Genomic DNA, 16,708 nt, shown 5'->3' with positions numbered 1-16,708 from the left:
CTGTAATATAAAACTGTACCACTTAAAATGAAACCAAGCAAAAGATACACAAATGGTCATAACAGCATTACTCATATAGCTCAAAAATGAAAACAATTCGAGTATTCATTAACTGGTAAGTGGATAAGTAAAATGTGGTCTCTCCATACAATAGAATATTATTCTGCATAAAAAGGAAAAGAAGTCCTGATACATACTAGAAAATGAATGAACCTTGACAACATTATGCTAAGTTAAAGAAGCCAGGCAGAAAGAACAAAATGCTGTGTGATTTCATTTCTACAAAATGCTGAGAAGAGGAAAGTCTATATAGAAGAAGTATATCAGTGGTTCCTTAGGGCTGGGAGCATGGTTAGTTTGAGGAATGGGGTGTAATAGCTAAGGGGTACTGGATTTGGGGGGGGGGTGACTGATGAAAATGTTTTGGAAGTAGATCATGGTAATGGTTGCACAAATCTGTGACTATACTAAAAAGCCAGTAATTGCATACTTCTGGTAGGTGAATTTTGTGATGACTGAATTACAACTCAGTATTATATATTTTTTTAAGATTTTACTTATTTATTTGACAGAGAGAGATCACAAGCAGAGGGAGAGGCAGGCAGAGAGGGAGATAGAGGGAAGCAGGCTCCCTGCTGAGCAGAGAGCCCGATGTGGGACTCAATCCCAGGACCCCGAGATCATGACCTGAGCCGAAGGCAGCGGCTTAACCCACTGAGCCACCCAGGCGCCCCAGTATTATATTTTTTTTTTTCTTTTTTTTTTTTTTTTTTTTTTTTTTTTTTTTTTTTATCTATCTTTTTTTTTTTATTATTTTTTATAAACATATATTTTTTATATACATATATTTTTATCCCCAGGTCTGTGAATCACCAGGTTTACACACTTCACAGCACTCACCTAACCCAGTATTATATTTTTAAGACAACAACCAAAAATTAAACATTTAATTTCATTATATAACTGAGAAGTAAATTAGAATTAACTGACTAATTAACTGAATAAATATGGAAAGGACTTAAGAGAAGGATAGATAATGATACTTGCCTTTTTTAAAATATTTTATTTATTTGAGAAAGAGAGAGTGTGAGCAGGGAGAGGAGCAGAGGGAGAAGGAGAAACAAACCCAGACCAACAGCAAAAGTCCGCAGTCCCGGATCCCTAACAGAAAGCCAACAGATCATCACTAAGTCAACCCATGGTAAAGCTTACCACAGAGAAAGTTATGACCATGGATCTAGACCATCCATTCAACTTTTTAGCAACTTGTTCTTAGATAACCAAGAGTCCGCAGACATCTTAGGAAACATCTTACAGAAAAATAAAAAGGAACCAGAAAGGAAACACAACGGTCACTTGTTTGTCCTCACTTGACTCGATCTCTCAGAAGCGTTGGACCCTCGTCCATGAAAAATGCTCCTCCTTGGCAGCCTTCATGCCACATGCTCCTGGTCTCCTTCTCACTCAGACTCTCCATCTCAGCCTCTTCAGGTGGCCTCTGCTTCTCCTCTACCCAGCTTCAAGCTCCGAGTACCTCCAAGCCCACCGTCCTTCCTGTCAACCCTCCCCCTTTATTTTAGCCCCAGCCACATGGCAGCAGACCCCACATGTGCATTTCTTCAACCAGACCTCAGTGAGACACACAGCAATCTGCAACTGCCTACCTCACTTCTTCCATTAGATGTCTCATTCAGATCTAAAAACCCCCTGAAAAGTCGGTCCACTAAAGTGAATGCATACACCCAACAACCAGAAACCCCATCCCCACACCCACATTCAATCTATCAGCAAGTCTTACCAATTCCTCCTCCAAAACAGACCTAAAATCATCCACTTCCATGCAGTTCTATCCTACCACCCTAGTCCAAGCTGCCATGAATTCTCATCTGTATTACTATGGGATTATGCACCCTTTTAGTCCGTTCATCCCACAGTAACCAAATGACTTTTCAAAAAGGAAATAAGATTACTTCTCTGCTTAAACCACCTACAATGTTTCCACTGCAGGTAAGACAGAATCCAGAGCACCACTATGGCCCACGGGATGTCCACCTGCAACTCTCACCTCCTATGGTACCTCCACCCTTCACCGCAGTGATGTGGGCCTCATGGCAGTTTTAGAACTTTCCACATTCTTTCCTGCCTCAGGGACTTTGCACTTGACCTTCCCTTTGCCTGAAACAGTCTTCCCTCTACCTTTCCTTCTCGTCTTCAAGACACAAGTGACCTGAATGTCCCCACCAAGAAATGTACCTTAACACCAAGGCACCATGTCTTAAAGTAAGTAAACTAACATGACCCCATTAATAAACACCTATACCAAATAAAACTCCCATACCAAACTCCAATGCCAAATAAAAAAGAATGAATTGCATGTAATAGCTTTTCTTAACTGTGAATAGCATATATGAAATGTGTTGTGTTTAAGTTGGTCAAAGCCAAAAAGGTGTTTCACTAAAAGGGAAGATTTTCTTCCTTGTATAAAACCTTATTAGCAATTGTGAAATCTACATGTTACCTTTGGAGAAGGAATTGCCACTAGACCTTCGATGTTAACCTAGGCACTAAGAGGTCCCGAGTGGCATTACCTGAAGAATGCTGACCTATGAAAGACAGCACAGCCACATGCCTCTGAGACAAACCCATCTCTATAAGGCAGGCTTTTGAGTTATTTCTCCTACAATAAGAATTAATTTGGACTCAGTTTTCACAAATCTCTTTTGAAATGAAGCTGAGGACAAGCTAACAAATTAAGGAACAAATGAATTAAACTGATGCATACTTGTCTTGACTGGTGGAGAGTCATGTGTGAGATTCTTGGGAGAAGTAATGATGCAGAGGCTGGTGCATGGTGATCTCCATCAGACAGATTCAGGATATTGGCTTTATCAGCCTAATTCTGTATTTAACTAACATAATTATGTGTAATCAAAGATAAAACAATACCAGAAGAGAAAAAGAGGTTGAGATTTATTCCGTTCTTGTGTCTGGATCTCACCCTTCCCCTCTCTAAAAAAGCAAAGTCAACTCATTTTAAATAGAAAGAATTAATACAGGTGATGTATTATCATAAAATTAACTAAAATAAGCTACACATGTATAAGACTTCATCATAATAAGGAATATATTTAAACTATGTGAATGTAGAGATCATCATTTATTAAACAGTCTTGGAGGCTGATTTCTAGCTTCATTTATTATGACTTGTGTGGAGACCCAGTGTTCAAGCTTACCTTTGAGCCTGGAGGGGGAGCCAAACCCAGAAATGAATAAATAATATTCTCTTCTTTTGCAGAGAAGAAAGAGTCAAAATCCTGGAAGCAAAGAAAAAGAATGTTTAAACCCCACTGCACAATTGTGAGCCAGAAGATTTGCCTAAGTTGATCATTTTTATTAGTCAGTAACTTGGAAGATACAACTCAAAAGTTTATCCCAGTTTGTTTTGTCAAAGATGACTAACCCCCAAAAGTTAAGAAATCTCTAAACATGAACTGTAAGTTCGTTTTTATCATTCCACTTTGCAGAATACAAAGCAGCGAGAATAAGCACACACGGGCACGCGCATGCACACACACACACACACACACACACACACCTGTTTGTGCTCAGGAATTGCAGACAAGACTCAGATATACAGAATGAAAGGATTCTCTGGAAGTGTCATATCTTCAGCTGGTTTCCTTAAAATTTGGCCCCATGGATTTGGACCCTGATCAGCTGAGACTAAGACAACACAGGGTTTCTCCAGAGTTACTGTAATAGCTTCTACAGGACAAGACCCATCTCGGACCTTTTGACACCAGTCGCCACAGGATCATGGAGGGCTTATGGTGGCACCTGTTTTGGCAGAGTGGGAAGAACTACAGAGTGTGGTGAAACCTGGTAGCTGGTTGAAATCTGGAGCTCAGTGAAGCCCCACTTTGCCCCCCACCATAGGCCCACCCGGGGGTCCAGCCCTAAACCCTCTCTTCAGGAGCATGGTTGTCAGGAGCCCAGAAGAGTTTCATTTCATATAGTTAAAACATAGGAGCACTTCCTCAGACGACTTCGTGACTGCCTGTCTCTGTCATCGGGGCAACGATCAGTTTCTCCACGCACTAAGGACAGTGCGTATGGCCCAGTTTGAACAGAGGGTGCTCGAACCAGCTTAGTGTTACTGCCCACTCTACTCTTACGTGTGTTAAGAAGCGTAAAACCAAATACAGGCCACGGACATCGGGAAGAAAACGTTTTGTATTCTTGTGTGTCAATCTTACCCAAAGCTTTATTATTTTCCTACCTGTTGCCCAGATTTACTCAGTGGCTAATTATACTCTCTCACACGGAATGCATTTTTGTGAGTTGCCTCAAATCTTAGCTGGAGGAACTAGAGCATCAAGGGCAAGTGGTCATTTGGTATGGATTCCTGGAGCACACATACACAGGATGTTAAAGATTACATGATAGAGGGGCGCCTGGGTGGCTCGGTCAGTTGAGCACTGGATTCTTTGATCTCAGCCCAGGTCATGATCTCAGGGTCATGGGATCGAGCCCCACATCAGGTTCCATGCTCAGTGGGGAGTCTGCTTGAGATTGTCTCTCTTCTTCTCCCTCTGCTACTCCCCCCAACCATGTACTCACACACTCTCTCTATCTCTCTCAAATAAATAAATAAATCTTTTTAAAAAAATTATATGATAGAACACATTAGTAGTAGTAGTAGAGAACAGGTGAAATACAATAAAGTAAATTTATTCCATTTTACAAAAATTCCATAGAGATCTCTAACTTCTCTAGTTGGCCAACTCTAGAAGCTTTCAAATCAAGAAAGGTTTTCTTTTTTTTTTTTTTTTACAAGATTTTATTTATTTATTTCAGACAGAGAGAGACAGCATGAGTCGGGGTGGGGGCTAAGGGGGTTAAGGGCAGAGGCAGAGGGAGAAGCAGACTCCCTGCTGAGCAGAGAGCCTGACACAAGGCTCAATCCCAGGACTCTGGGATCACATCTTGACCCCAAAGGTAGATGCCAACCGACTGAGCCACTCAGGTGCCCCAGAAAATGTTTCTTATCATTGAGTGAATTGTCTTTTGCTTCAACTTAGGTCTAAATAGCTTCTCTTTTTTTTTTCTTTCTCTCTGTCTCTTCTTTTTTTCCAAATAGCTTTTCTAACTTCCAAAGACTGAACAATAATTTGTCATTATTTTTAACTTGACACTAACAAATAGATTCAAAAAATAATGAGTATGAAATGGTTTTTCAACTACCAGCTATGATAGTATAGCAGATTAGAAGCCCTGAAACACTGTCTCAAAAACAAATTTTTAAAGTCAGATTAAGAGAAGAAGTATGGACACATTGCTTAGCTGATAATGGAAAGATCATTGCAGGTGAGACCAAGGATTCTAAGAATAAGCACATACCAAGGCAGAGTTTCTGATACAACCAGTAGATCTTTATGTCCACTTTGATGACACAGAGAGTGAAGGCAGGAGTGACTGAAGCCTAGAGCCTAAGGGGTGGGGTTTTATAAAAGGAGGGCAGCAAGGGAGCTAGTGAAGGACCAGGCAGAGGGGCAAGGAAAAAGACAGTTTCCCCACGAAAGAATGACAGTTAGACTGACACCTGGCTTCTTAACACCAACACAGAAGTCAGAAGAAAGTAAAATCATAATTTCAACATCTTTTTTTTAAAGATTTTATTTATTTATGTGAGAGAGAGCATGAGAGGGGAGAAGGTCAGAGGGAGAAGCAGACTCCCCATGGAGCTGGGAGCCCGATGCGGGACCCAATCCTGGGACTCTGGGATCATGACCTGAGCCAAAGGCAGTTGCTTAACCAACTGAGCCACGCAGGTGCTCATAATTTCAACATCTTTAGAAAAAACAACCATTGATCTAAAATTTTAGACCCAATGAAACTATTTTTTTCAGTGAAACCATTTTTAGACATGAGAGTAAAACAGACATTTTTCTGAAAAATGTTATTTTTCAAACAAAAATTTAGAGAATTTACCACTAATAGTCACTTAAAGAAACTTTTATAGTCTATATTAGACCAAAGGAAAGTGATTCCAGATGTATTATCTATGATGCAAGAAGAAATCATGAGCAAAGACATTAATAAATATGTGTGTAAATCTAACATTTAACAAGTATTGACTATAAAACAATCACTAGAAATGCCTAATTTGTGGGGTGGAATGGAGGCCAGCCACCTAAAGTACTAGAAAAAAAAAAATACATGTAAATAGGGAAACAGTGATTAAGATCTTAAGGCTCTTTTAATGTTTGGTGCACACATAGTTGTACATTTTGTTATTCCTCTTTAAGCTCTGTATTTTTATCACATGATACATTTTATAATAAGTTTTTAGTGATGTGAAATAGTTTGTCCGGTAATATCTATGCTCTGAGAACGCTCTTCCCCCTCCCTAACTGGGCTTGTCTTCTGCCTCCCTCGCAGTCCTGAGGATGCTTGCCTCTGCTGAATGACCAAGGTCCCCTTCGATTGTGTTCAGGCCCAGGCAGGCACCCAGCCTCTACCTGGGCTAAGACCCACAGACTCCAATTTGGCATTGACAGACATGTCTGTATTACCAGTTAGTATCCTCTGCCAGGCGGGTAACCTGGCCTCCACTGCGCCTGGCTTTCCACCGGGTGTCTCCTTTCTCTAGCTAATGGTTGTCAGCCATGCCCTCGGGATAATATCTTCATCTGTTCTGCATAGATAGAGCAGCAGGAGTTCACGCTGGCAGGAACAGGATGGTACTCAGAACTACCATCGACATCCAGTCCCCTTAGTGCCGTGGTGCGAGAAACCCACCGCCCGTCCCTAAGGTTCCTGCTCCCTGCCACCATCATCAGACAAGGCACATGAGTGACCATTCGAGATGAGACCCGTGATTCTACATACATAATAATTATTCTTACAGGAGGCATTTCAAGCTCGTGGGAAGACACATTGACTGACCATCCAGATTCACGCCCTTTTAAACCTGACAGGACCTTGGGAACCTCCTTTCAAAATCTGAACCTACAATACAAATAATCATTTTTAACTATTTTCTGGAAACCAAGTCCTCTACAGCATTTATGCACTTCTGTTAAGAGTGTCCACAGACTGGGGCACCTGGATGGCTCAGTAGGTTAAGCCGCTGCCTTCGGCTCAGGTCATGATCTCGGGGTCCTGAGATCAAGTCCCACATTGGGCTCTCTGCTCAGCAGGGAGCCTGTTTCCTCCTCTCTCTCTCTCTCTGCCTGCCTCTCTGCCTACTTGTGATCTCTGTCTGTCAAATAAATAAATAAAATTTTTAAAAAAAAAAAAGAGTATCCACAGACTGCAGAAAAGCAAATTTAGCAAAGCTGTTCATAAGATACACTACTAATACCTCTCTGAAAGCAGAAATGAAAAGAATTAACATTAACAGTTAAACAAATAATTTATAGGCTCAGGACACCGGGGTAGCTCAGTTGGTTAAGCATTCAACTCTTGATTTTGGCTCAGGTCATGGTCTCAGTGTCCTGGAATCAAGTGCTGAACTGGGCTCTGAGCTCACAGGGAGTTGACTTCAGATTTTCTCTCTCCCTTTCCTCTGACCCTCCCCCTGCTGGCACACACGCACTCTCTCTCTTTAAAATAAATAAATAAAATGTTAAAAATAATAATAAGGAAAATTTATAGACTCATCTCATTAGATTCATACTTGTAATAGGAAAAAATTATAAAATAATATCCAAAATATTCTATTACAAAATAATATATACTGAAATATTACAAATATATATCCAAATATTAGAAAATAATCTTCTTAAAAAGTAGAAGTCTTTTTCTTAGGAAAGAGGAAAATTTTTCTTTTTCTTCCACAACTAAAATGAAAAAAAAATCACTAGATCACACCAAAATGGGATAAGAAATGACTTTGAGGTTTTCTTTTCATAGAAAAAGTAATTGCAGAACTTTTACCCTAAGAGTTAACATACATTAAAAGCTACATATATCAATATTTTATCTACTACAACTAACCTTAATTTAAAAGGACAATTAAAATAAGCAAAAGTAAGAGATTTAAAATATTACTTTCACTGGAAAGTATCAGAAGAAAAAATGAAATTATTCTTTTGATAATTTCAGAGTGCAGAAAACTTTTGAAAGTAAGACTCAGGATCAGGAAACAGAAAGAAAAAGGATTCAGGAATTTGTCTTGACAAAAAATGTTTTAAATTCTGCATTCTAAAAAAAAAAATCACTTTAAAAAGCCAAAAGAAAAAAAAAAAAAAACACGGAAAAAATTTTTGCAACATCTATGGTCATAAAAGGGCAACTTTCCCTCACAAATGAAGACTCTTACAAACCAATAAATATTACTTGTAACCCAACAGAAAAATAGCGAATCATAAGGGGGGAAAAGATAGCTTATAAACATAGGAAAAGAAGCCTCACTCACATAGACAGAAATCCAAGTCAGCTCTCATGCTCTGAAGTTCTTTGAGTTTTTAGATGTTTCTTTTCTTTTCTTTTCCTTTCTTTTCTTTTCTTTTCTTTCTTTCTTTCTTTTTTTTTTTTAGTTCTTTGCTTTAATCTATATGACCATATTTCTTTAATATGAATTATTATCGACGATTTATTTAGCTTCTGTGGTATTTCCTGAACTGTGTGTATATTATTTCTCCAGAGAAAGCAAAACTAGCACAGGATTCAAAGTAATGAGAATAATTTCACTGATCTAATAACTAAGCTCTTCTCTTTTTCTATCACAGGCTCTTGCTCTTTGGGCATTCTTATTGGCATCTCCAATTCTCTCTCATATTTCTTTACGATCTCCAATAACTTCTTTGAACTGGTTTCCCCATCTGGGTGGCTCAGTCGGGTGAACATCTGCCTTCGGCTGAGGTCATGATCCCAGGGGTCCTGCGATGGAGCCCGGCATGGGGGCTCCCTACTCAGCAGGGAGTCTGCTTCTCCCTTTCCCTCTGCTCCTCCCTCTACTTACACTCTCCCTCTTTATCTTTCTGTTGACTCGTCCCATTTGACCCTATTGAGGGCACCACCTCCCCCCTCCTCCCTTCCTCCATCATCTCTAAATGTTTCTTTTCAACAATTTGATTTACTAAACATAACTATAAACTCTGGAGGCAAAGGTGATTTTCTGGTGAAATGAACTATTAAATGTATAAAATAAAATTGCTGTTGAATCAAAATGTCCAGAACAGTTTTTAAGCTATCTAGATACATTTCCACAAATTTACCTTGCATCTGTATTAGGATTTGGCTTCTGCAAATAATTCTTTAGAAAAGTGAAAGCCGACCCTGTGTCTGCCTGGATTCATGAATGCGTACATCGTGAGGCTGATCAGAATTCCTTTCCAACGAAATGTATGCTCTGTTTGTATGAGTGACCTGCACTCTTCAAAATAAAATCAGGGACCTAAAATAATCCCAAGAACTACCAAATCACCATTTTATTGTTTCTATCCTTCTGTGAATCTTATATATTAGTGACTCACAATGGGTCTACCATGCAGGTATTAATAGAAATAAATCATGTCCTGAAAACCATCAACAAGTTCCAATGCTGCCTCCAAATTAGCCTCTTTTTTTTTTTCAAGATTTATTTATTTTATTTTGAGAGAAAGAGAGTTGTGGGGGAGAGGCAGAAGGAGAAGGAAAGAGAGACTCTCAAGCAGACTCCCCACTGAACGTGGAGCTGGACTCATTAACCTGAGATCATGACCTGAGCCCAAATCAAGAGTCAGATGCTCAACAGACTGAGCCACCCAGGCATCCCCAAATTAATCTACTTTAAACAATTTCGGATAAACATACATGCAGAAGAATTTCCTAAGAAACCAAATACTCACCCCACAATACTGCTCTTCGTTGAAGATCTGGGGAGGCAAAGGGATTCCATTTTGAGGTTTTTTCTCTCCAGGAACATTCTCCCTCATCCACTTCCTATTGTCTTCATCTCCAGCAATGTCTAATTCCTTAAAGTCGATCTTATTAGCTTCCAAAAAGCCTACTACTTCTTGCTGCTTCTTCCTAATCTGGTCAAGAGTAGAGAAGGATTACTATTAGACTAGGGGTTTTTTTACAATGAATTCTGTTGCGCTGAAAAGAAATTTTAAAAAATTTTAAAATTTTAAAAATAAAAATAAATTTTAAAAAGACTAAGGGGTTTTTATGGTTTGCTTATATTTACATAAATTAAATCTTTTCTCCAAGTATACCATACAACACAAATAATCTTGCTATTTTTTAAACAAGGAAAATGATAAAGTCACACCTCTTGGTTATAAAAGGTCAACAGAGTCATTGTTTAAATTCTAAAATCTTAATCTCACCAATGTTTCAGTCATGGTATAATCAACCTAATATGAATAGAGAGGTCCTCATCATAGCTTTTACTTGAGGTCTTCGATATGCTTTTAAATTCTCTGCTAAGCCTTAATGCCAAAAAAATAATAATAATAATAAAAATTGGTCATGAAGAAAAGGGAAGACTGGGAGAAGAGCAAGAAGGAAAGATCGAAAACACAATTCCCCACGAAGCTCAAGTACACCCAACTAAAAAAGCGCTTCCCTCACAGTTATGAAAATGGGCATGTGAGTCACATCGAACAAAAGTGCCTTCAGAAATAATCAAGGAGATTGGAAAGCGCACGTGGAGATGAGTGAAAGGCAAAAGGACAGAGGAAAAACCAGGAAGACCCAGTAGCTGTGTCTCCCAGTCACGAACAGCAACGCAGTCAAGGACCCTGTCCTCCCTCAGATTTCTCCATTCCACGCACACGGAGAGCGGGACGCCAGCCTCGCCTGAGAGACAACTCTTGGTGCCCCTTTCCCCACCCCGGGCTCTCGTCTACCAGCCACTATCGCTCAGGAATGTGGCCCTCTTCACAGATCAGACCTCCACCCCCAGAGATAACTCCAACCATTCTCTCTCTTCAAAGAATTCAGTCCCAAAATGCACAATGCCCTCTTTCATCCACACTGGTAAACACCGTGCTACTGCATGGACCCTACTTAGGAGCCTCTGGGAGAGAGGTCTAGAGTGGTCCACCCACCAGTCATAAACACCTGTTTACCCACTCTACTCTGCACAAGACAGTGTACCAAGTTCTTCGTGTGAACAGATTCACAATCTGCTTATGTGGGTGAAAAAAATGCAAAGAACTCATTTGTACATTCTAGGCAGTGAATGTGCTGAAGATGATCAAGAGGCAAAATAAGTCATTTCTTAAAAATCAGCATAAAATATTAGAGATTTTCTTTGACACGAAAATAATATCTTAATTGGTTAAATCTTCTCCATAGAATGTTGCCTCATATCAAAACAAACCATTAAAACTGTTTTATAGGGTGTGAGGCCCCTGTCATTCTCGTGTAACTCACTCATCAGTAGAGGTACTAGAATTTGAGAATCCCAAACAAACATTACAAAAGGCTCATGCCAATCCCAAACCTAGGATCTAGTCTTAATGGCCCTTCTTTGGGTCAAACCCAATTCCTTTCATAGATTTGTATACCAAAAAAAATTTATTTTATTCACTTTTGCCAAAATGAATGAGCCTATCAATGACTCGTGTGTAGAGTATTTCTTTCTTAATATAAGGAAAAATAAAGTACATATAGATTCTTAAGCCCTGGAAGCAAGTCACAACCAAAACCAAATTAAGTTTTGGATTATGTAGAATTTGGTGGTAACATTATTGTATATATTCTATGAATTATCAATATGACAAAAATGAATATAAAAAATTTTTTACAAGTAAATGTAAATTGCAAGTAAAATTGTATATATAAGTTAGTTATCCAGGTTTGTAAAAATGGTAATCACACATTTACTTTTTAAGTAACATTTATTCCATCAACATAGCAAAGGTAATGCATCTAAAAGTATTAGATCTATAAATTGAAGGCCACTGTTAGCTACAATATAACACTTAATCAGTAAGACTCAGTTTGGAGCAAGTGTGGACAAAAATAAAATTAAAGTCCTACAGAAAGGTGTGGGGTGACAGAATTTCCCCTAAGCTTCTGGCACAAGCTTCTGGCACATTCCTGAGTGTCACATTTATCAAAAGCAAAGGAGGAGCTCGTGTTTCTCCCTCATGTGCCCTCCCCCAAGGCTAAGCTAGCATAGCCCTCAGACCTTCTGCTCCTCGTCACCAAAACTGCGCTCCAAATTCCATAGCTTCACAGCTGAATTTCTGAATATTACAAAATCCCATCAGACCTGATGACAGGCCATTGGAACTAAATTACTATTTTAATTAATCATGCTTTCTATACATACTCTACACCTTGTCCATAATTATCTGTGCCACTCCATAAATTACTTATTCCTTTGGCTATTTCCAAAGATAACTTTGTGGTTTGAAGAGTACAGATTTCTTCATTTTAGGCAGGTTTACTTTTAGTTAAAGATTCAGAAGGCAACATCCTTTATTCTGTCTGGGATCCCAAATTAGCCTGGCCGCCTCACCAACATTATCTCCACCTCTATTAATCATGCCTCAAGACTTGAGATGAAACAGAAGGACTTCATTTTATTCCACAATTTCTGAATAGGTGAAAAACCGTTCCCCAAGTCCTGACTTGTGTTTCTGCAGTTAGAAAGTCAAAGAGGGATGGAGAAAATGGGAGGGGAAGATCTGTTTGCTGTTACCTCTTGCAAGACAAGCAATTGCATCTGCAGGAACTTAACCAACTGGTAATTGCTTGACCTTGTGTTAATTGCTATTTCTCAGCCCCTCGGCCCTCAAAAAAAGAGAAGAAAAGTAAAATCGGTCTCTATCCTTCCCAAACACCAGTACTTTATACTGATGACCACCCTGCGTGGGGGCCCCCTCTCCCACAGTCTTCCCTCCTATTCAAGGAGCCCCATAGACCCTCCCAGGCAAAGTGCAACTCTTCTCCATGTGGCCTCCCCAAGGACATCAGAGGACATCAGCTCCCTTTGTGGCCCCCAGGGGAGAAGCATGCATGGCACCCAGAGGTTCTCACCACAGACACCATCTCCTCCCCACCTCCTGCCCCTTCTCCTCCCTCCAACAGCACCATGGCCAGTGCTGGTCCCACAGGCTGTACCTTCTTTCCAGGCAGCCCCTCTGGAGGATCTGGGGTCCCTGATGTCTGGGTCCCTATGGGTCTTTGGGACTTCAGCAGAGGCTCAGAGAGCTCAGTGTTTCCTATCCTGTTATATTTATTCTTAAGAAAGTGTTCTTTTGGGGTACCTAGGTGGCTCAGTGAGTTAAAGCTTCTGCCTTCGGCTCAGGTCATGATCCCAGGGTCCTGGGATCGAGTCCTGCATCGGGCTCTCTGCTCAGCGGGGAGCCTGCTTCCTCCTTTCTCTGTCTCTGCCTGCCTCTCTGCCTACTTGTCTGTCAAATAAATAAATAAAATCTTTAAAAAAAAAAAAAAAAAAAGGAAAGAAAGAAAGTGTTCCTTTCCAGAAGTTGCCGGCCACTGTTGGTTACCGTAATGTGTCAGAGTGATCTTTGAGTCATTTGCTTGGCACCTCCCTTTTATTGTCTTGTACACTTAGGAGCTTTTCTGACCGAGGTCCTGCACTTAGTGAAAAGCACACTGCATTTGGCTACCTGCATTTCTCCCCTGGCTCAAAAGGCTCCTGTTTGAGCAGGGGTCCACTCCTGAATGACCTTGTCTGCAAAATGGGAAAAGCACCACCCTCCTCAGGTTCTGGTGAGAACCAAGGAACATCACATGATGTCTGGCAGAGAATCTTGGACAAGGTGAGAGCCTGCACAGGGTTATCTCACTGACTTGTCCTGATTGCCAAGCCAGGTTAAGTAATCTGATCACCATTTTAAAATAACAAAGCTAAGGCACCAATGAATTAAGGAATTTTCCAAGATGTACACCAGGATCCATTTCATTCAAGGGCAGAGTTTGTGCCCACTATATTTACACTCAAGCAAGGCTGGAGGAAATGATGGAGAAATTCAGGAGCCACTCTCAGGATCTATTTTCAAAGGTCATGGTTCCAAGGGCTGTGCATCTTGAAAACAGCAAGGACAGTCCTCTCTCCCTTTGTCCCCCAGCCCACTGTGGCACTGGCCTTTGGGAAAACACAGACCTGTTCCCGCTCCCAAGTTCTCTTCACTACGTTCCTTCATAAATCGGTAAAATGTGTGACATTGCCTTACCGACAACCATTAAGAGACATGACACAGAGCTGCATATGCATAAGCCCTTATAAAAAGACATTTCCTTTTTCATTTATTTCATTCATCCCCTAGAAATCATATGACCTCACTGACTAAGTTACAGGCAAGAATCCATTTTTAAAGTGAAGAGACTAAAGAAACAAGTAGTAAAGTGTTTGCAGACCAACCACCACACACACTGGCAGCTGCTCTGGGGTTCTCCTGCAAAGAAGCTTCTCGGTGAAGTCCCCCCACCCGGGGAAAATCATTAGCACTGATACCATGGGAATAATCAGTTGTCCTTCTTTAGGATAACAGAGAAATTATTCCACCCACTTGACTTGGGACAATTATTCTGACACATAATCATCACAGACTCACATATACTAATATTAGCTAATAATTGTAACAACTACAATAATACTGATGAACATTAACTAACATTGGAGTGCCTGGGTGGCTCAGTTGGTTAAGTATCTGCCTTCAGCTCAGGTCATGATACCCAGGATCCTGGGATGGAGCCCTGTGTGGGCTCCCTGCTCAACGGGGAGACTGATTCTCCATCTTCCTCTGCCCCTCCCCCTATTAGTGCCCTCTCTCTCTCTCTCTCTCTCTCTCAATCTCTTTCTCTCTCTGTCTCTCTCAAATAAATAAAATCTTTTAAAAATATATTTTAAACATTAACTAACATTAGCTAACAGTAATAATACCTAATACTTAAAACAACTATAATATTAAGTAGCCATATGTAATAATCATAAAATTAACTAATAATTATAATATGTATTAAGCATTGATTAAGCATGGGACACCATGTAAGGCACCCAGGGGCTTATTTCCTAAATCCTCATGGCAATGCCATGAGATGAATACTATTCTTACCCTCATTTTACAGATAAGGAAATTGAGGCTTAGCAAGATGAAATAACTTTCCCAAGGTCAAACGGTTCTAAGTGACAACAAAACATTTACTTAGGGAACCAGAATTAATGTGGCTTTTCTAAAATCCTAGAATGAACAGTGCTTCTCCAGCCCCTCTGAGGCTAACTCAATCATATGCCCAGACTTCAAGAATGTAAGACGTCAAATAATCCTAAGAACTCCACAAGTTTGTCCACCATCTCTGGAAGCAGGCATCTCACATGTGGTCTATAGAACATGGAGATTAGTCACTGATAAAAGTTTCCATAAAGCATCATCAGGATACTGAAAGCCTACTAAAGCCATTTTCTTCAGTAAAAATTATTTTTAATCTAATAATCCAAAAATGTGCTCTTTATGGATCAACTAAAAGTTTCTGAGGTCATCAACAGCCACAAAAGATTTTGCGGTTTTACATCTGGAATTTTTCCTCCTCTGTTTCTGTTAAAAGATGCTCCATAGATACTAAGTGGTTGCTGATGGGCTGTGCTCAGAGGAACAACCAGCCTCTTCTTTCTTATTCTCTTCCTGTCCTCTGGAAACTGCATGAACTTTCAGGGCTGTGGGTGGGGGCATTCAAGAGCCAGCACTGGGGCTGCTCCCAGCCAGCTGCTGGCCAAGGGTATCATCCCTGGCTGAGTGAAATCCAAGCTTCAGGATGGCCCAGGAACTAGATATAAAAGGAAACAGCCCCCTTGCCGGTGCTGTTTCATCAGTACTGATGAAATGGCTTCCTCCTACACCCCCAAAAGCCTCAAATGCTCCCAGAAATGTCAGTCTCCAATAGATAACTGCAGGTTCAAGCCTAAAATCAAAGACTGAAGCATTGTCAAGGAGAAGTGGCAGCTTCAGTTGCCCTTGTTTCTTCAGGCAGGTCTATCCTGCACAGAATGAAGGCAGAAATTGGAGGGGTAATTCTGAGCCTGGTCCCAGGGAAAGCAAAGGCAGCTTTATGGGGTGGGCTCCTCACACCTATTTTTGGCCCATTGGAATTCCTAGAACTTTTGAAACTGTGGCCTTAGAGATGTTTGCTCTTGTCACTGTGACATCATTTTCCCCAAATAATACTATTACACATGCTAACTTTACACTTTTGGTATAGTTACATCACACACATAAGTACAATTGACCCTTGAACAACGCAAATTTTAAAGAGCATGGGTCCACTCATACACAGATTTTTTTTTCTATAACTACCAAAAGTATGGTAAATGTATTTTCTCTTTCTTACAGTTTTCTTAATAACATTTTCTTTTCTCTAGCTTACTTATTGTAAGAATACATTTTATATTACCTATAACATACAAATATGTTAATCAACTGCTTATGTTGTCAGTAAGCCTTCTGGTCAACAGTAGACCATTAGTGAAGTTTGGGGGAGTCAAAAGTTATACATGGATTTTCCACTACGCAAGTGTGAATGCCCCTCACCCCTCACCCGAATTGTTGAAGAGTCCACTGTAATTACCTCCAGGAATCATTTTGGTAATCTGCTTCATCACACCCTCCAAATATTGTGACACAAAGTGTCATTTATTTGCAACTTTAAATTAGTCTACGCCTTACAGAATGATCGGCAGAAACACTCCACCAAAAAAAAAGGCTTTGATTCTATAATATATGCGAACACAACACAAATC

At 40.1% G+C, this 16,708-nt stretch overlaps 1 protein-coding gene across 2 annotated transcripts in view; it reads right to left on the bottom strand.

Moving 5' to 3' along the window:
- The window catches only part of SH3BGR (SH3 domain binding glutamate rich protein), a 59,121-nt gene that overhangs the window by 35,921 nt on the left and 6,492 nt on the right, over window positions 1-16,708 (bottom strand). For both annotated transcript variants that reach the window (XM_059164747.1, XM_059164748.1), the window contains exons 2-3: window positions 9,837-10,022; window positions 3,234-3,314 (exon numbers count right to left, since the gene is read on the bottom strand). In XM_059164747.1, the coding sequence (XP_059020730.1) occupies window positions 3,234-3,314; window positions 9,837-10,022 (267 nt within the window). The remainder of the gene's footprint in view (window positions 1-3,233; window positions 3,315-9,836; window positions 10,023-16,708) is intronic.

The sequence above is a fragment of the Mustela lutreola genome, chromosome 2 (genome assembly GCF_030435805.1).
Source record: "Mustela lutreola isolate mMusLut2 chromosome 2, mMusLut2.pri, whole genome shotgun sequence".
NCBI classification, from domain to species: Eukaryota; Metazoa; Chordata; class Mammalia; order Carnivora; family Mustelidae; genus Mustela; species Mustela lutreola.
Note: the sequence above shows the minus strand (reverse complement) of the source record. Positions and strands in the feature narration are given on the sequence as shown.